This window comes from Diplotaxodon limnothrissa, linkage group LG7 (assembly GCF_057381915.1).
Source record: "Diplotaxodon limnothrissa isolate DT_005_m linkage group LG7, D_limnothrissa_male_GT1.1, whole genome shotgun sequence".
Taxonomy (NCBI): Eukaryota; Metazoa; Chordata; class Actinopteri; order Cichliformes; family Cichlidae; genus Diplotaxodon; species Diplotaxodon limnothrissa.
In genome coordinates, this window is record NC_140602.1 from 55,579,079 (window position 1) to 55,599,300 (window position 20,222).

The window sequence follows — 20,222 nt, forward strand, 5'->3', positions numbered from 1 at the left end:
TCATAACTGACAAGACTGACCAGCCATGACAAACACTGGGGTTGATTAGACACTGGCTGTGAAAGAGTGAATTATAAAGAAAGAACTGATGAAGGCGCAATGTTGCACACTAGTATGAGCACTTGGTACTGTATGTCTTGAAAGCAGTGGAGCCAATTCATGAAAAAAAGCTACATGATGAAAGACTTCTTGGGCCATCAAAAGGAGCAAAAAACGCTTGTGACAACATGACTCCAGATTTATTGATTTCCTAGCTCTTTTTTTTTTCATCTAGAGTGCTTTGACAGAGCAAAGCAATCTCTGAGTTTGTTGGCTGTAGTTACATTCCCTTGGCAAATGGACACTATCCACAAACACACATGCTACTCACACACTGGAGTACAACCCCATGCACAAACACATGGCTCTCCCAGTGGGGCGGAGTTTTTAATCCTCAAATACACTGCCATAAATCAAAACGCAATCCAAGTGCCCTAGCTCGTCTCTCTGAATGAAAAGCTCAAGCTACTGGCACATTAATAGCAATTTACAGGGCCAGTCATGCGAGGAGAGGAGCATCAACTGAGCGTCTTTTATTTTGTAATTCCTTATTGGTTTCGCTCACTACATGGCCACTGAATTGGTAACGCTGGAGGATGTGACCTACCTACTACATCACTTTACTCTGAGCTGTTGTCAGATGTGTTGTGCTTCCCAACCCCCTAATCTTGCAATCAAAATGTGTCCCCTTACGTGGGACGTGTTTCAATTTTTGTCCTCTCCTTTTTTGCCAAGAAGAGAGAACAGAGACTTCTTTACATGATGAAATGCAAAATGCACGCTTCAATCAGCACGACTGTGAAGCATTTGTTAGCAAATACTGAACTGTACGCAATCCTCAAAGGAACAATTGTAGCAAAATTTTTCTACTGTTATACTACAGTGACCTGCACATAACTAACTGGATTTTGAACCAGTTACCAGGCATGTGAGTGTGGGGAAATATATTCAGTTTTAATTAAATTACTAAAAGGGAATAATATAACTTTTAAAGGTAATGAATTGTTGTCTTAAATTTTCTCCCTCAAATATTAGGGACTCTTAAAAATGTTCTTGTAATGTTTAATTAAACAGGTAGATAGAAAAACGCTTCATGTATCACATCATTTACTATTGATGGTGCCTTCAAAGGCTCTCTTACTAATGCCATATGCCATTTGTGCATATCACAAATACTGGCTTTTTATAGTACAGTCGTTAACAAATCCGACGATCTCTCTTTTGCCCACGGGACAAAGTGTCCATGATTTCTAAAGACTAATTTTCATTGGTGAGCAACAAGACCGTTGACTGACAGCACTTAGAAATAAAATAATTTTAATGCACTTCCACCTGATGCCCTCAAGAATACGGCCATTACTAGTTTTTACCCTGCCTCTCCTGCACTGAGTACAGTCTCTTTAACGCTTTGTGTACCATAGATGATGAAAGAGAGCCTTTGCCGTTATATTCAGTTCAAATTGTTGAACTTTTCTCATGTAACTTTGGGTGAAGTTCACTTTATCTCTGAAAGCCTTTTGTGATACTCTATCAAACTACTGACCTTTTTTAAATTACTCTGATATGTTTTGAAACATTCCACCAGATGTTGTTAAGTGTATTTGCTTTTTTATCACTCACACCTGTCCGGTTGTCAGATGTTTGTCTGCCTGAATGAAATTGACATACTTTTGTTTTCAGGTGGATTGGCTGAAAAATGAGGAAAACCTGAGCTTTGATGATGGTAATATCATGGAGAAAAAAGGTGACCACAACCTCATCATCTCAGAGGCCCGGCTGTCTGACTCTGGAAACTACACCTGTGTTGCCAGCAACATTGTGGCCAAGCGACGCAGTGCCACTGCTACTGTTATAGTCTATGGTAAGATTACAGTTCTTTTAATTTTGCAATTTTATCTCTGACAAAAAATCATTAGAGTAGATTTGCCTGGTAACTTATTACAGTAGTGTTGAAGAATAGTCTTGCCTACATCAGAATATCAGTTTTCACTAGTATGGTATTCAGTTAGCGGCTAACTAAGCTTTACTCCCACCGAGGTTGATTATCTTGTTAATAGTGTTAGATCCTCAGTGCATAAGACCCTGGAAATTGTGGCTCGTTAGATAGTAAAATCTGCCTTAAAGCAGATAACATGCAAGTCAGAAAGGAAATAGTGCTGCATTCTTTTGGGCTGGAAAAATGGTTTGTTACTTCATTTTGTAAGTCCTCCTTAAAGCTAGGACACCTCACTGTTTGTCACTGATTGAGAAAAATGGGAACAACCACACACTTCTTTTCAGCGCTGTAGCCAAGCTGACAAATAGTCAGAGCTCATTCTTTTAACCTTAACTAGAAATGACTTTCTTCAGAGACAAGATTTTAAAAATTAGAGAGAAAAAAATAGATTCACAGCTGTCCCGCAGTTATGCCACAGCAACTTAACACTTAACTGCTAATATTTACCTCTTATTTATTTCTCCCCAATAAACCTTGTTGAGTTAAGGTCACAGTAATTTATCCTTCTGAACCATCAATGTGCCTTTTAGACCCTATTCCTTCAAAACTGCTCAAAGTCTAAGTATAGTTTAATTAGGTTTCTTCCTGTTAAAAGGGAGTTTTTCTTCCCTACTGTCACCAAGTGCTTGCTCATAGGAGGTCATGTGATTGTTGTTGTTTCTTGGTAGTGTTGTAGGGTCCTTACTTTACAATATAAAGTGCCTTGAGGTGACTTTTGTTATGAATTGCACTAAATATCAGGGCTGTAGAGAGTGAAATAGTGTCATACTAGTAAAAACTCCTTTTAGACTGAAGGGCAGCCTTAAATGAAGTGTCTCATTGTTCATTTTGCTGACCTTTCATCCTGTTATTTTTATTCTTTTAAAGAAGGCATTTAACTGCTGCAGGAATACATCTCATTCTTTCTGACATCCCATTGCTCCGGTCCATCAATCATTAATTTCCATAATGCTAATGAAGTCCCTGACAAGCTTACTATTCCCGATAGCCTCCAACAGATGTACAATAATGGAACAGTAGTATTTCTTCCTTTCCTATGACAGCAAATGAGCTCATTAGTCAATCATCCTACATTACTTTAGGAGACATATCCGAGGAATAAGTGTACATTGACAGAAGGGAAGACACTATTGATCTTTTTTTTCTGATGTTCATTACCGTCTTTGAGTGAATCCTCTGACTGTGATGCAGGCCAGAATTCCTTTAGTGTTTCTTCATACCCTCCTCTTCTGACACGTGCAGTGAATGGCGGCTGGTCATCCTGGACGGACTGGTCTCCCTGTAACGTGCGCTGCGGTCGAGGTGTGCAAAAACGCTCTCGCACTTGCACAAATCCGGCGCCTCTCAATGGTGGAGCCTTCTGTGAGGGCATGTCAGTACAGAAGAGTACTTGCAACACAGTGTGTCCAGGTAAGAGCAATAGCATGTTCTTTTCACTCTTAGTGATAAAGAGCATGTTTTAGTGTTACTAATTTTGACCTTTTGAAGCTTCCCTTGCATCTTACAGCTATGGGTTAAATAAAAGATTTACAGTTGCCAGATAAGATGTGCAAATTTTAGATTTATGACAGTTGAAAGTCTGTATTGTTCAAGTAGTTTTTTCTGCAGAAATCACTTCTTATTGTGAAAATGCACTTATTTGCATTCATGAGAATATTTGCATAAGATCAATACAATACAGCACCTGTGTCTTTGCAACAAAATCTAGATTTCTGTAGATGGTTAGCTTTACTTTACGTTGCACAAAGAATAGAAACTGGAATAATTGCTGGACTGACAGCTAGCAAAACAAGAAGCTAACAAAACTCTTCATCTGTCATTGTACAAAATGTATTTATATTTACGTACTATTTGTATAACATCCTTGTGAATATAATATACCTAAGTAATATGTAAATATCATTAGCACAAATACACAAGATTGCATATAATAGCATAAATAGTTTAGTAATACTGTCTTTATTTAACTTCTTTTTCATTATTTGGTCTAAATGTAAAAAATAGTTGGCTTACTTTTTCAGTCTCTGTTTGAAACTTTGTGTTTTGTAATAAATAAATAAAAATTATAAATAAAAATTATAACCAAAAACTCAGTGATGAACCATAAACATTGTTTAATTGGTCCAGAAAGCTCAGTCTAAATACTATTATTTGTGTTTTTGCAGGAGCTACACAGTTGAATAATTTTTGTGCAGCACAAGACCCACTATTTAACCACAAATTGTTGCTGCTATCCTTCAATCTTTCTACAGAAATTAGATATAACATATGCCATGACACTTGTCTTAAAAGCTTTGGGTAGGTTTTATAGTTAGCACTAGTCTTCTTTCAACCTCAGAGATTTTACTGTGAAAGCATCTGCAATGCACTGGTGACAGTGGGTTGCTATCTGAAATCAAATGCAGTGCACCTGTGAAACAACTAATGAAGGGGAAATGTCTGGCAAGAGGAGAAAGATGCACAAATGGAGAGGGGTGAAGATAACATGAGAGAGAAGCTAAGAGTAGAATCTCAGGTTGTAAGAGGAAGTAGGAGTTATCAAAATTGTGCCTCTACCCGTGTGTTTTTTTTCTTTTATAGACAAGCCCAAATTTATGATTTCAACCACAGTGGAGTATAAAGAAAAACGCTCATCAGGTTTAAGTTTAAAAAAAAATTATCAGTCGAGTACAGTGCACTCCTCCAAACATTATCTCCTCTTTGCCAAATGTCTCCTTCTGACGGATTCTTTCTCTGCATCTGGGTTTGAGCATAAACAGGATGCCTTTGCTTTCAGATTAGCAGGATAAGGGGATCTTTTAGACCATATGGAGGGGGAAAGGCGAATTGATGGAGTCTCTTTATGCTCCAGATCAGAAACACCAGCTTTGTACATGTTTTTGACACTTTAAGTGGGACATTATTTTTAGTTGCGCAACTGTTACCTTGAAAGTGTTTTGCTGTAAAGTTCCACAGCGCTATTAAAAAAATACACTTAAACCTGGAGTATGAGTAGCATGCATTTTTTGGTTCCTGTTGTGTTTCATTGCATTTCTTTATACAGTAACATGTGCATGTATTCACATTCAATGGCTCTATCTTTGTGTTTGCCCCTGCAGTGGATGGCGGCTGGGGAGAGTGGAGTGAGTGGTCAGCGTGTAGTTCGGACTGCGAGAGGCAGCGCAGCAGAGAGTGTACGGCTCCGGAGCCCAAGCATGGGGGGCGACTGTGTGACGGGGTGGCAGTGGCTACAGAAAACTGCACAGGCGGCCTCTGTACACAGAGTGGGTAACATCAGCTCCACACTTCACTGGTTAAAAAGGAGAAAAAGATATAGTGGTTTAGCACCATTACTGTCAGTCCCATTGTGTTCATTGACTGTGTCATCATAGACTTACTGTTCATAATTTTTGGCAGTGTGGGCTAGATCATGATCGTCATGATAATCATGCTCATTAGCAACGCCCTCATCCGTCTTCATTATTCAAACACTTTGTTTCACATACATCACACACAGTGTGCACCAGCGTGGATTTGCACGCAGGCAGTGATTGAATCAGCTAACGCTTAAATGATATTGTGTGTTTCTGCAGATCGGAAGTTGCTGCATGATGCCAAGCCACAAGGTGAGCTTCTGTTTAGTTTCATTTCTTGCTGATGTTTTATTTAAAAGATATCACTCTCTCCAGCCGTGACCTGGACGATTGCAAGATTAGGGATTGGGATTAGAAAAAGGTGTGACCAAAAGTTTTTTTCACACATTTTGCAACTCTGAACTTTTGTAAACAAAACCCAACAGAGGAGTATATAACAACTCAAACTAGGCATTTTTAAACACCCTTTAACCTGAACCTCCCTGACACAAAGTCCACATATACTACAATAATAAGAATTGCTGAATTTACATTAGCAAGTCCAACATCCTAATTATCTGTCTGCTCTACCCAGACAGCATCCTCACTTTAACCAAAAAGTTTTGAAGCCGTGTAAAATGTAAATGAACACACAATACAATGGTTTTCAAATTTTATATGCACATATCAAATGTTTAAATTGAGGCTAACAAAAGGCTGGAAAAGTGAGCTGAACAACGAAGAGACAAATTTTCAACTAATTAGGTTAATTGGCAAAATGTAAATATGATTGGGTAGTACAGAGGAAAACTGAAAGCAAGAGCTTGAAGGATCGATGGGTAGAGCTTCACGAGGTAGCAAAAAAATCTACACTCCCAATTATTTTGTTTTAAATAAAAGTGGAAGTTTAGAAAAAATGGAAAGATTTATTTAAAAAAAAGAAAAACAACCACATCTTTATTTTACACCAACACATATATGATTACCAGTAAGCAAAGTGGTTGTTTGTTTACATATTGGTTAAGAGTTTGTTTCTAAAAACATTTTCCGACTATAATATGCAGTGTACCTTTAAATATCATTTGAATGTCTATTATAAGGTTAAAACTGATGTTTCACTCAGTTTTCAGTTTTGTTTTAACTGTTTGTTTAGGTTATAGCACCAATACTAATGTGTTAGGTAGAAGGCAAATTATAGTTTAGATTAAAATACAGTGAGTTATGGGTAAGACCTGGCACATTATTATGTGCCATTCATGCAGGAAACATTGTGAGTATCTCTGAGACGCCAATTGTTCATACTTAAACCAATAGCATGGATGAATATCAATTATAACACTGCTGATTATGGAACATTATTAATATCATTACCATTGCATTGCTATTACAGTAAGTATTCAATATGTTTACTCAGTTTTACATGTAATTTTAATGTACTGATGTACTGATTACATGTACTGATGGTATTACGAAGCCCAATATGTTTTCTAAAACTAAAGTATAATTTAGGCTTTTTTTGTTAAATGCAGGTATAATAAGTTATTTTCAGAGGGTAGTTCCATTCACACCTAGTTGAGTTTTGTCTTGTAAACACCTTCTGGGCTGATAGCAGCAAACTGGTGCGATGTCATTAATGGCATTTATAGGAAGAGACTGGCTCTGGCTGCATAATCCCACTGTTGGAGTGACAGAAATTCTCTAGCTGACAAGAATAGTTACAAGAAAACACCACGCTCATCAGCAGCCATTTGGTTCTGGCACTGGTTAAGCTTAACAAATTACTAATGTTGCCCTCAGAGAGGGAATTGCCCTGAAATAGGAACAATAAGCTGCCAAGTGGTAAATCACAGGTGTGGCCATAGAGAATAACGCTGTATGACTCACTGTGAATTAGCTTATTTAAATACATATGTTTTGACGAACAGACAGCACATCAAATGACACGTGAATGAATAATGATGATTAATATTAACAAATGGCAAATTAAATTCATTTCTAAAGGTTGTTTGGCTTAGCCGTTTGTTTCCCTAACCAAACATTTGTCATTGATGCTTCTTATCTCATTTCCTGAAATATTTAAATAAAGTGCATTGTGACTTTTGCTGTGTTCTTTACACTCTGCATCCGTTTCCACATGCTGTATGTTGTTTGACTTGGATTGTTACCAAGTCTCTGTAAAAATAACACAAGCTGTATCAAACGTCCCAGCTTTTATTGCCATTATTATCTCAGTTTCACTCCTACATTAATGATGCTGTACACTTCTACTTATTTTTGATTATATCGGGCATTGTGTTTCAGTTTGAGCTCTTTGCGGTTAACCACTGTAAATCCACTGCTTTATGCATTATTGCTGTGTAGGGAAATGCTACTGCGTAGCTTGCACAGAGAAAAATCAATTTGCCCATGTTTTCCTGACTTGTCCTTTCACATAGTTATGTCTTCTTGTTTGTCAGGAATGGGAAAAAGAATGCGACCAGGCTGCCAAAAACTTCCCAAGCCCTCAATTAACCTGCTACTGTAGCTGTTAATACCGCTTTGCATATTTTGTCAATTTCTCCTGATTTGAGCTTCAGGCTACTTAGAGGATTTCTCAGCATGTCCTGTTTTAGTGCAGATCTCATTATCTTTCAAGAACAAGCTAGCAGCTCCTTTATTTCCCCACTCACTCGTTTGCTTTGTGGAGTTGGACGCCGCAATACTGGTGGGACCAGATAGAGCATAATCGCTGCCGATGAGCTAATTTAATGAATTGGTTTTGTCACATTATCCCAGTGGAACACAGAGTGCCTCCAACACCAGAGCCAAGCAGTGTTTGAAATGACAGTCAGGTGCTGGGTTGATTATAATCGCCTTCCTTCCAAGGTTCCTCATTAGTAACTTTAACACTGAGGAATGGAACAATGAAGCTGTGCATCATGGAAAGAACAGAAAATAAAAAATGCACTAAAGTAGCATGAAACCAAGGTAGACTTCCATAAAAGCGCTACTAAGCAACACAGATTTCCAGTTTATTTTGGGAGAGAATGTCTCCAAGCATCCTAATTAACCACAGAGACTCCGAAAGCAAATATAAGAAGTCTTGATGCATGCTCAATCATCCAGATAAGGAAATCCCAAAAAGTTGATTGTGTTCATATGGACATTCAAAATCATGTTTGTTTGTTTTTTTCACTCATTCTGACATTTCAAGGTGTGGAGAACAGCAGTGACGTTGCCCTGTATTCAGGCCTGGCTGCAGGGGTGGTGACAGTTGTACTGCTCATCGTCGCTGTCACTCTTTACCGAAGGAGCCAGAGTGAGTACGGTGTGGATGTCATTGACTCCTCCGCCCTCACCGGAGGCTTTCAGTCCTTCAGCTTCAAGACCTCTCGTCAAGGTGAGTCATTAACTGTGGCTCTCAAATATCAGAGACAATTTGCCCTCGAAATTGTGTCATAAAACACTGAATCCAAATGAGAACTTTGTACAAAAATCTAAACGTGAAATTTTCAAAAGCAGCAAAGAATGGATGGATTTGGGGGTTTTCCTGCAAAAGGCAACTGAATTTGGTTTTAAATCCAAGTATGCATCCTTTATAAAGCTCCTTGTAAAAATTGAGGATTCATGTTGTGTTGGAAATCTTTTTTGGCGTTTTGACATTTCACTGTATGCACATTATGTGAACTAGCTTAACAGTGTGCAGAAGTTAATTTGTTGAAGTCTATTGCAGCTATGATTATTTAAAGAAGAATTTAAAGACTACACAAGATATGCACAGTCTTTAACTTGTCATTTAAAAGCACAGACAAATTGTACACAATGCAATTGGAAACTCAGAGAAACTCCAATATGTAAACACTGTTTATTTGCTCTTGAAGAGCCTTATCTCCATGTAAAGATATTTTAAAAAAATTGTTTGTTGGACTTTGCAGTAAGATCTTAAAAAGGCAGTTTATAACAACTGACAAAATCTCTGTGACACCTCTACACCCACCCTGCCACAGATGGAGCTAACATGCACAACAGTTAAATATGATGTGCAATTAAAAGTGCATCACATTATAAACCAGAGCGTCAAAATAGCTTGTTTTTATGTTTTTATTTTGCATGTGCTTTTATTGCTTTTAACTTTTATTTTTTATTTCAGTTTGGCTGTTTAAAAGACCACAAAGAAAGCCCTAAAAATTAAAGCTGCAATTGTTGCCTGCTAGTGCAGAGAGCTGGCATTGTCTTTGACATTAATAGCCATTCTAACACACACATAAAAGCAAAACACAGAAAAAGAATACGACATAGACATACAATCATGTAAAAAGGAAAGTACATCCTCTTTCATTTCTAACATTTTACATATTAGGACATAATACAGAGTCCTCTGTTCCTCACCAGGTTATAGATTTGTGTTGATAAAGCCTCTGATGAACAACACATGACATGTTACACCATGTCATTAACTTTAGTTGTTGGAGGTACTTGTATATACACAGCTTTCTCAAGGTCCTGTTGCAGCATTTCAGTTGGTTTGAGGTCTGGACCTTGACTGGGCCAGCCAGAATACTTTAGTTTGCTGAGGACTTCAAAGTTGACTCAAAAACTGCAAAGTTCCATGTGGCTGCAAAACAAGCCCAAATCATCCACCCTCCACCATCGTGCTTGACAGTTGGTGTGAGGTATTTGTGCTATTTTGCGGTGTTTGGTTTTATCAGATATAGCACTGTATATTCTGGTCAAATATCTCCAGTTAGAGAAGAAGATTTCTCCTCGCAACATTTCTAAACAAGCCAATTACAATGTCACGTATTTTAACATTTGATATGTTAACTGAGCCCCGTGGAGTCTTAGACATAGCTCTTGGGTTTTGTGTAGCTTCTATGAGCATTGCATGCTCTGGTCGTTGGGTGGTCTGTTTTCCACTTTTTTCACTGTTTATCTTTCTCCCAGATTCATGGGCAGCATTTAGGTGTATTAACACCTAAAAGCTGCAGAGCAGAAAACTTCCAAAACTGCTGCTTTTATGGAGATCACCCTTCCTGATTGTCAGTCAATTAAATGCTTTTCATTAGTAGCACTGGGTGGTTCCTTACCTTCGTAATTCCTATAGGAGCAGAAAAGGTGTTTAATTTTTGTTAATAATGACACTGTGTAATATGTCATGAGTTGTTGCTTATCTCAGGTTGTATTTACCTCATCTTTAGAGCTGCTTAGGACACAACTATTGATGATGACCCTTGATTTCCTTTTTTACTCTGCTGCTAACGTTTTAGCTGGCTATTATAACTGAACACACACCCCCAAAAGTTCAATGGTGATGAACTGGAATAGGAATTAGTTTATTATTTAATTATAAATAATAATGTAATAAATAAAAATAATGTAAAATGTTGTTTCTGGTACACCTTGTAAGAGAAATACTGCAAAGTGCTTTATGAAAAAATTCTAACAACAGAAAGGCAAAAAATTACATCTAAAGCAAGTAGAATAGTTATATAATGAGGTTCTATGTAAATAACACCAAAGATCTATGCAAGCCATACAGTTTTCTATGTATCTGTATTTATTCATCTTTATGAAATATGAATACATTTATTTGTACGATATATATGCATTAATTATTAACACGCTTTAGGGGCCAGAACTGAGTTTATCTGTTTGTTTGCTTTAGCCATCTCAAGCTTTTTTTCTGTCTGTGCTGTAGTGCAATAAATGTCCAATAATTTACAGCTTAACCTATAAAACATGCATTGCATTTATTACTTTATTGCAAACATCCATATTCAGCAAGCAATAAACTTATGGTAACAAGCAGATTGTGCACTCTAAACAAATGTATAATTTCACTCTTATCTATTATTACTCAGGCCTCCTCTTAAGTACCATAACTTGAAAAGTTAGTTGAAAGGAAGTTGAAAAGTTATCAGATAATGTCTCAGTTTTTGGTATTGTATTTTATTACAAAACCACAATTAATAATTCACGTCTGCAAAATTAAAAATGTAATTTATTACCGCTATCTCTTTTTTTCGCTGAGCACCACAATGGAGCGTTTGCGGTCCCGTGTTACTAAACGAAGAAACATCAGAGCGCCGTAGCGTGCTGTGACAGATTGAGGCATATTTTTGCAAGGCTGGCATTATGGGTCGCCACAGCGGCAGCCCTCAGCAGGGCATAATAAAGTTCATTTTGATAACACAGCAGGAGGCAGGGAAAGCTTTAATCTTGGTCCCTGTTCACTGTGTTAGAGGCGCTAAAACAGCCAAGCCTCCATAACATTCTGCATGTCCTCCCCTCCTTGCACGTTGCGCCCTGCTGTATGCTGCTGCAGTTATCATTTCATCACGATCATTTCATTTCAATACTTTTTTGCAGTCACGTTTTTCATTATGAGTAACTGTAATAACAGCTCACCCATTAAAATGATTGGCCAATTTACAGTACTTTGCTCATCAGGAGATACACACACTGTGTACTCAGTGTCTTCAGGTCTTATTTAATGCTTGCTGGAAGCAGCTGTCAATGGGTGCTGTTCATTATGGCATTGTCTCTGCACGCCTTTCTTTACTTTCATCTCTTCTCCTCTTAGTTCCTCCCAGCGAGGATCTGAGAGAGAGAGAGATGCGAAGAGAAGATGTGAGAATGAAGGAGCCATAGCTGTCATATGAGAAATCCGTACTTTTAGAGTCAGTTTTAAGCAGCGTTAGTTACATCAGCAACATGCTGCACAGCTGGATCACTTGTCACACTGACTGATTCAAATGTCCACAGAAATTCTTCTCACACAGGCCTTTATTTAAACTCATTAACACAGCCGATAAATCGTATTATTGTTGTTGCTCGTGTATTGATCAAAAATGCTGCTTTGTTTGATGCAGCTATTGCTATTAAAGTATCTAATATATTCTAATGTCTTATATAGACATAAGAAGAATAAGACATACTTCCTTTATCCCAAATACTGGGACATACAGGTATATTACACAGTACCATATAACTGTGATGTGTGTTAATCAGTCGGTTTATATACAGCACTGAAAAGTAACCAGTGTGAGAACATCTCTGTTATTTATTCTTTTTTTCAGTTAGATTGTAGAGTCAGATCAGTGTTGTCAGTTTAGTTTTAGCTTAGATTCCATCGGTTTCAGTTTTAGTCTAACTATTAGAATACGGTGGGTGTTTTTTAGGGGCAGATTTAAGAATTTCTGAATAAGTTATTTACTTGCTGCTTGTTTGTGGTCTCTCTGACTTCAGTTTTGTCTTCAGTAGCTTTAAAGCATGTGTATACGTGCCCATTTCATAATTGCATCCAGCTCTTGCTTTCTTTTCCAAACTTTACTAATCCCATCATTCTTGTGCAAGTTAATTTTGGCTTTATTTTGGCCTTCCTGTTCTTGAGTGAACCAGTGGTTTTAACTGGTTTAACTGGACAATGATGCCTGGTTTCTCTATAATATTCTTGATAATATTCTTGATTTGGTTCAATGTTTTTCTTAAACATAGAAAGAATTCTACGATCCGCATTAAATGTCTTCTGTGTTTTTTGAGGCCTTTTGCTGTGTTTAATAATATTCCACAAAAAAATTTTATCCTTCTCTTTTATTGGTTTTTTTTTTTCAACCTAATGACAACCTTAAATAACATCAAAGTCTTTTAGGGGCCTCATCTGGAAAGTTCCAAACATAATTTCAGCATTTGAAATCATCTTCTGCATAATTAAGATGATTATCTGCATAATTTGTCTTGGAAAAACTGAGGGGACATGTCTTACTTGACCTGGTTTGTCAGTCAGTTATCTAATTACTTTGGTCTAATTACTTTAGCCTTTCAAAATGGAGTATATGTATTTAAAAAAAAAAATCATTGTAATTACTTAACTAAACAGTTGATTCTTCAATTGAAGCTCACAGTCTGCACTTCAGTCACATCTTAATTGTTTGATTCAAAATTCACTGAGGTGTTGTCCACAAATCTATGGAGCTAGCTGTAAATTGGGTTATCAGTAGAAAATGAATAGAAAAAATCAATAACAGTGTCACTTCTAAGTGAGTCACACTAAGATATATGTCTTTTTTTCATTGTATTACAGCAACAGCCACGGACAGAGAAAACATATTTGTGATGACATACTCTTCAGGTTGTTTTGTTTTTTTATTGATGATGTGGGCTCTCATGTGTAATTGCTGACATTCATTTGCTTTTTCTCTGTGTGTGTTTCAGCAAATCCTCTGCTTATTAATTCATCCATGCAACCTGATCTGACAGTGTCACGTACCTACACCAGCCCCATGTGTTTTCAGGACTCCATTGACAAGGAGCTAATGGCTGAGCGCTCACTCCTTGACCCGTTGCCTGATCTTAAGGTTAAAGGTTAGAAAACAGAACTCTTATGAAAGTCCATGTCTGTGGTACTCAGTTACTTTTGAAAGGGCAAGTCTCACAGAGAAGTGAACGGCTCTGTGGATGCACTAGGGCAGATAATCTTACTTTGGATCTGTTTTTTCCTAAGGCAGTCTCTAGGAAAGTCAATTTTCAGTGCATCACGAACTAGACACTCAACACTTCATGTTGTTGTTTGTTAGTGCTGGTTGCTGCCTTTTATTCCCTTGGTGGCATGATTAGCATTCAAAATTAAGGTGATCTTTGAAATAATTGGTCCTTAACTTAGACAGTGTATAAAAAAGTAGATGCTTAGTCCAATACAGTCATTGTCAGAAATGTCGAAAAACAAGAGCCTTTTTATTGTACTTAGTGTGATTTTATAAAGAAAAATATTCTTATTAAAGTCATATCTCCATTTGGCTGCCTACATACTATCAGAATTTGCTAATGATGATCAGAAGACTGTGCCAGCTTACATTACAGCAGATAGACACACAATTTAAACCCCATTGCTCTTGTCTTTATGGGTTTGTTCCGGATAAATGAAAGACTCCACCCCCCGAACTCATTTAAGTGCAGAGTGTTGCAATTACTACAGCCCCAGGCATACACTTTTTACCTTGAGGCAAAAAGCTTGACAGTGACAGGGTTCTTGAGACTTGTTAGTTGGGTTTTCACTAAGCTTTGGCTGGACAGTTACTGTTTAGAGCAGGGGTTTAGTAAACAGTTTCAGAGTGATTGGTTTTGCAGTCAAGAGCAAGCTTTTAAAAAGCTTTAAAGGGCTGTTTTCCTACTGTTGGATGTTTGACTGTTGGACCTGAAAAAATGTGTTAAAGCTACACAAATTCTAATGTCACAGAGCTTTCACTGTATCCTCAGGGGTGACGGAAAGGGCAGAGTACCACGTCATGTCCCACCCTCAGACATTTCCAAGGGGACTGGCTCCAGACTATAGAGGGGTTGCAGTGGGGACAACACTGGGCAGAAGAGGCAAAAACCTTTTCAGTCCACACGTCTCTCTAACTCCCCGCTTGCCTCTGCACAGAGCAACTGCAGTGTTTGGCCATGCTGGAGGCAGGCTCGTGGTACCCAACACAGGTGAGTGTACGATGAGGCAATTATCATTCAATATCTTCCTGCTGAAGAGCATGTGTCGACTTCAGTTCCTCCAAATTCAGCTAGCATTCACAGAGGATAGAAACTATAAAAACAAGTTGTTCTCATTTGCACTTTTTAAGTTGTTTAACCTTGTCAGAGTTGATCGGTAGCAAAAATGAGGAAAAAAGTCACATACTGAGTAGGCAACATGATTATGGAAATATTATTTACAAAATGATGAAGTTAAAAAGCACTAGCATTTTTAGCCAATCGGTTCCTACCCTGCAAAGTATGGAAAATGTTTTTGATCACAAAAAATACTAAACTTTTTCCTCAAATAAATTACTTTTTTTAAAGCATTTTAGGAACATTTTAAAGCACCTAATGCGTGCTGAAGAAATATAAACAAGTGTATTTAATGTGCTGCTCAGTCTATTGCATTATGCAGGCAGCTCTTTCTCGTGGCCTACATTCATCATTGTGTCCCCTGAGGGGCTTTATGTACTGCTAGATTGGCAGTAATTGTTTATGATACAGTAGAATGTTATGCATATGTCTTTGTGTTTAAGAGGAAAGGATGTCTGTGATGCCTGCTTCTGTGCATGCTTGTGAATAAGAGATCGCTGCCAGCATCGAATCACAAGGGGACTTGCTCTGGCGACCTTTTTCTGGGGCCCGTCACCTTCACTAAACAGACCTGACAGCTGAGCAGGTGTGTGTCATAAGTGTGCATGTCTGCTTGTTTGTTGATCAGCATGCCTCCTTCTCTGCAGGTATCAGCCTGCTGGTGCCTCACGGGGGGATTGCAGAAGACACTACCTGGGAGATGTACATGAGCATCAACCAGGAGGACAGCAGGTGAGGGACTCTCACTGAGGTGGTGCTGTATGCTTCCTAGTCTGCTCTCTTTTAATCCTTCAACAACACATTCCTCATCCCTCATCCTGCCACCTCGTCTCCTCCTCCTCCCTTTGCCGAATGAGCGCCACAAACACAAAACCTTTCTTATGAAGGCTACGCTGTGACATGTAGTGTACACATGCACATGCACATGTTCCCACACGGCATGCGGTCCTTGCTTATCTCACAGACACTACAGGGGAGGACATGGTGTGTCACAAAATACATTGGCAGCTGTAGACAGATTGCATTACTGCCTTAAGCAACTGTCATAGCAGAAGAAGATACGCTCCGTGACTCTAGTAGACCGTTTTGTGTTTGCATACGTAACTGTGACAATATCTCTCTCCATTTTGACTGGTTAGAGTGATGAACTTAGTGAAGTCATGATGATTGATTAGGCAGACAGAGATAGAGTCATGGGCATGTGTCAGAATTTGGGTGACTATTACCTGCAAGCAGAAATCTATTTCTGTAACTTTCTTATTTCTCGCAAAGCTATCACTTGAGGAAAAAAAGGGCTTGATAGATAATAACTCGGTGCAAAAGGGCTGTAATACCTTTGGATTCCATGCAGCAGAGCTTTGGATGCTATCTGACAACCAGATGTCAGTGTTTGGACATGTTCTTGATTCACAGCAGACAGTATCAACATGTCAGTATGACTGCGTGAAGCCCTGCTAGCTAGCTGTCACCCCAACCACACCGCTAACCACCAGTGATTCTCGATGAAATTGGATTTCTACGTCCAAGGGGGAATCATAAGTGACATCTAAATATCAGCTGTCTTTTCACCTTACTTCCACCCACCCATTTAGTGCCTGGGGTCACGTGGGAGAGGGAGCATATCAAAGGTCACATATAGGTTGTGGCACAGAGCTCAGTTAGCAGACTGGTTGCACACTCCCCCGCCTTAAGTCTCCCCAATTCAGCCAGACTGTTGCCCTCCAAGCTCCTGCTTTGCTCTGATAAGCCCGATGCTGTTTACTTCTCTGGCTGCCGCTTAAGAAGCTGCAGGAGCCGTGCACCACTGAGCTGTCACTCAAAGCCTATCTTCTGACAGCCACAGAGTCCAGGGGAGAAATTGGATGCTTTCTCCCCATTCAAACCTTAGCCATCTACATAAGACGATGCTTTCCTCTGCAAAGAATAGGAATCGATCAGCTGGGGCTCAGTTTCATGTGTTCGCGAGAGCTGCCATCCATCCTCTGGGCTTCACGAGGTTGTTTTGTGTGTGATCTTCTTCAGCTCAGCAGGGGACAGTGAGTTGTCCAAGGACAAAATGCACCTGATACTCTGCATCTTGCAAAAGTTTCAAGCATATTTACGAGGCAGGCAGTTTTTGCTCTGGTGTCAGTTACATCAGACTACGCAAACTTTAAAATTGATTGGCACTTGTTTTTGGTTGAGTCGATCTACCAGTGCGTATCTACAACCTACAGCCCGACCTACAAAACTCACCCTCAGACCTCCCTAATGATCCTTCCCTCTTCCTTCTTTCCTAAAATCCACATTTCCATCATGCATTACTATTTTTAATGCATGATGGAAATGTGGATTTTAGGATTTTAACCTTTTTATTTTTCACACTGACTCTGACAATGAGTAATTATGGTAAAGCTGATGAAAACCGTTCTAATCAGAGTGGGAGTCAGAAAAATAAGTATTTTTTTAAGTTTTTACATTTTCTGGCATTAATACACTTACATTGCACAAAATATTAAAGGAGATTCACATTACCTTAAATCTTGAAGTCTTTGTCATGGCTTCCGTTGTTACCTTAATTTTACATCCTGATGAACTTGATGCCTTGGCAAGATGTCATTGTCCAAGTCTGGCTAACTTTCAAACCATGGTCACCTACAGGGTTTTTATCGAAGGCCTAAGATTGTGTGGAGGTCTGAGTCATATTTTGTCACGGTTCTGGGTCATTTTGACCCAGCATTTTCTGTTTCTTATATTGTGGTGTTTTTCTAGATTATGATTTATGTTCTAATTCTTGAGATGCGCTGTTTTGCTTATTTTTATTCTAGGTTTCAGTTGGGTTCTGGTCATGAGTTCAGTTTGATGTTAATTCTTCCTTAAGTCTCTGTCGTCTCTGGGTTCCATGTGTTGTATTCTTTCAGTCTGCCTCTCAGTGTCAAGTCTGCGTCTTTGTGATTTGTTTCCTGTTTGATTTTGATAGTCCCAGTCTGATGTCAGTGTGTTCAGTTTTACTTCTCCCCTGGCTCGTTAGTCTAATTTCTCCCAGCTGTGTCTCCCTCCTGTTTCCCATTCCCTGATTACACCCAGTGTATATAAGCCCTGTGTTTTCCTTTGCTGTCTGTTGTGTCATTAACGTTTGTTTCCCCCAGTATAGTTAGTCTTCTGTTTGGTCAGCAACCTGCAATAAAGCTTTTTATTTTACTTTTCCACCTTTCCTGCCTACCTTCACACAGACATGACATATTTGTCATTTTTTTAGTGCAGTAACCTATGAACTGCGATGGATGATGAGCTGGATGAGCTACTACACACGGACATTCTGGTTGACTTTTCTCTGGTTTCTGAGTTTTTTCCTTTTTCCTTTCTTTCTCTGCTTCATCTTGTTTGTTAGCCTAAATTACATCCTTGTATTTAATTTTCATTTAATTTTTCATCATTAGGTTTATTATTTTCACATCCTCCCTTAGATCTCTTTCCGCCCTCATTAGTGCCTACTTGAGTTCACCTGTGCTTTGTTACCACTTTTCTCATGTTGTGCATTTTGTCTGTGTGTTTTTGTCACATCACTGTGTTACTTACCTTTGTTCCTGCTTCTTCTAATCTTCAACGTGGAGTTTCCTGCTTCCTTCCAGCAGTGCCTTTTGTTATATATTCTTCTATAAAACTTTAAGATCCTTTTCCTTATCCTGTGACTTTTCACTTGGTTTCCTACCTTTAACATCTGATGGTTTTATAGTGAGGAATATTATAGTAGATGTGGAAAAAAACATAAAAACCATTTTGTAAAACTGCACTAGCACTGCACACTAGGTATACATGCAGCCATTGCATAGCTTTAATTTTAGATTTTTACCACAAATACTTTTTCTGACTATAACAAAAATAATCTGCATGATCCGATAACAACTTGCTTGTATTTTCCACAGAGTGCCTCCTTTAGCTAAAATTCCAGCTAATGAGGACACTTCTGTTTCTGCAATTCCGTCAAACGGCATGCGGCTGTGACAGCTTGAAAGAAAGACTGTCAAACACTAACAAGGAATTGTGAAAATATGATTTGAAAGTGTGACCTGAGAAAAAAAAAAAGATGCATTACACTGGATGTTGTTTTGTTTAAACCAAAAAAAAACAAAACAGGAAAAGAAGAGTGAGTATGAGACAAGGCTCCACTGTTAAAATACACACAACCATCATCATGGAATGATATTTCTTTGTTCGCATATAAACAATCAGAGTTGCTAAATAACCATCTTTAATCTTTGCTCGCAGGCAATCCAGATAATTAGTCTCAGCAGTAGGTAACCTTGGTTTCCTCATAGCTAAGGGCTGATTAGCACGAAAGTGCAGCTGCAGGCCAAGGTGCTACTGCGATGTGTGATTTTATTTTTAGACCCCAGATCATAACCTCTTTAATTTTTTTAGTGTTGATTGGTAACAGCATAACGGAGAGGGTTGAAAAAAGCTTCACACATCACACTGCACCAGAAACTGTTAATATAACAGGAGGTGAACAGTCTCAACCACACATCATACCCTGTCTGCATGCAGGCACATACACACACCGTCTTACACCATGCGCCACCTAAAAAGGTTGATCTTACAGGTAATTTGCTGGACGGGCTGGAAAACTAAAAAAGAAACAAAAATTCAGGTGCTGTTTTTTGAATTAAATCTGTGAAAACTAAATTTACTTGTTGTTTCTGTGGCTTAAATTATGCTCATTATAACTTTACTTGCTAACAGTGCATACGCTTAACACTTAAAGATGAGAAGTCAGCTTAAACTGTGCAATGCCGCTGCCAGTTAAATGTTCCAAAAAAAAAAGTAATAGATGTTTTCTGAAGTGCCATTACATCATCATCTTCTGTGTCAGGCGCTACAATCAAGAGCACCCTTTGAAAATTAAAAGTGCATTTTGTGTTGAGAAAATCTGGTTACTGGGAAACAAGACTGACTGTATGATATCTAGTGAGGGTTTTTTTTTCTACGCTGCACTGACATTTACTGTGATTGTGTGAGCAAAACTATGAGCTGCATCCTAAAAGTCAGAGACACTGTGTGAGGGGGCCATGACGCTCAGAGGATCCTGAATTAATGTAGCAGATTTATACGACAGTAGAGATGGTAGTGGGAGTGGGAACAAAAAAGCCTCAGATATGATTCATGATCATTTACATGCTGTCTGGGGGGACAACTTATGTTAGTGTAGTCGTTGACAAATTTGCCTCTCAAGCAAAAAGTCACAGGTTTGATCCCAGGAGGAGATCCCTTGGGGTTGTGTCAGGAAGGCATCTGGT

At 38.6% G+C, this 20,222-nt stretch overlaps 1 protein-coding gene across 1 annotated transcript in view; it reads left to right on the forward strand.

The window, feature by feature from the left end:
- The window catches only part of LOC146629274 (netrin receptor UNC5D-like), a 188,961-nt gene that overhangs the window by 154,080 nt on the left and 14,659 nt on the right, over positions 1-20,222 (forward strand). The window contains exons 5-12 of the mRNA XM_085358470.1: positions 1,720-1,900; positions 3,278-3,445; positions 5,134-5,298; positions 5,608-5,640; positions 8,561-8,746; positions 13,561-13,710; positions 14,602-14,820; positions 15,594-15,678. Of these exons, the coding sequence (XP_085214596.1) occupies positions 1,720-1,900; positions 3,278-3,445; positions 5,134-5,298; positions 5,608-5,640; positions 8,561-8,746; positions 13,561-13,710; positions 14,602-14,820; positions 15,594-15,678 (1,187 nt within the window). The remainder of the gene's footprint in view (positions 1-1,719; positions 1,901-3,277; positions 3,446-5,133; positions 5,299-5,607; positions 5,641-8,560; positions 8,747-13,560; positions 13,711-14,601; positions 14,821-15,593; positions 15,679-20,222) is intronic.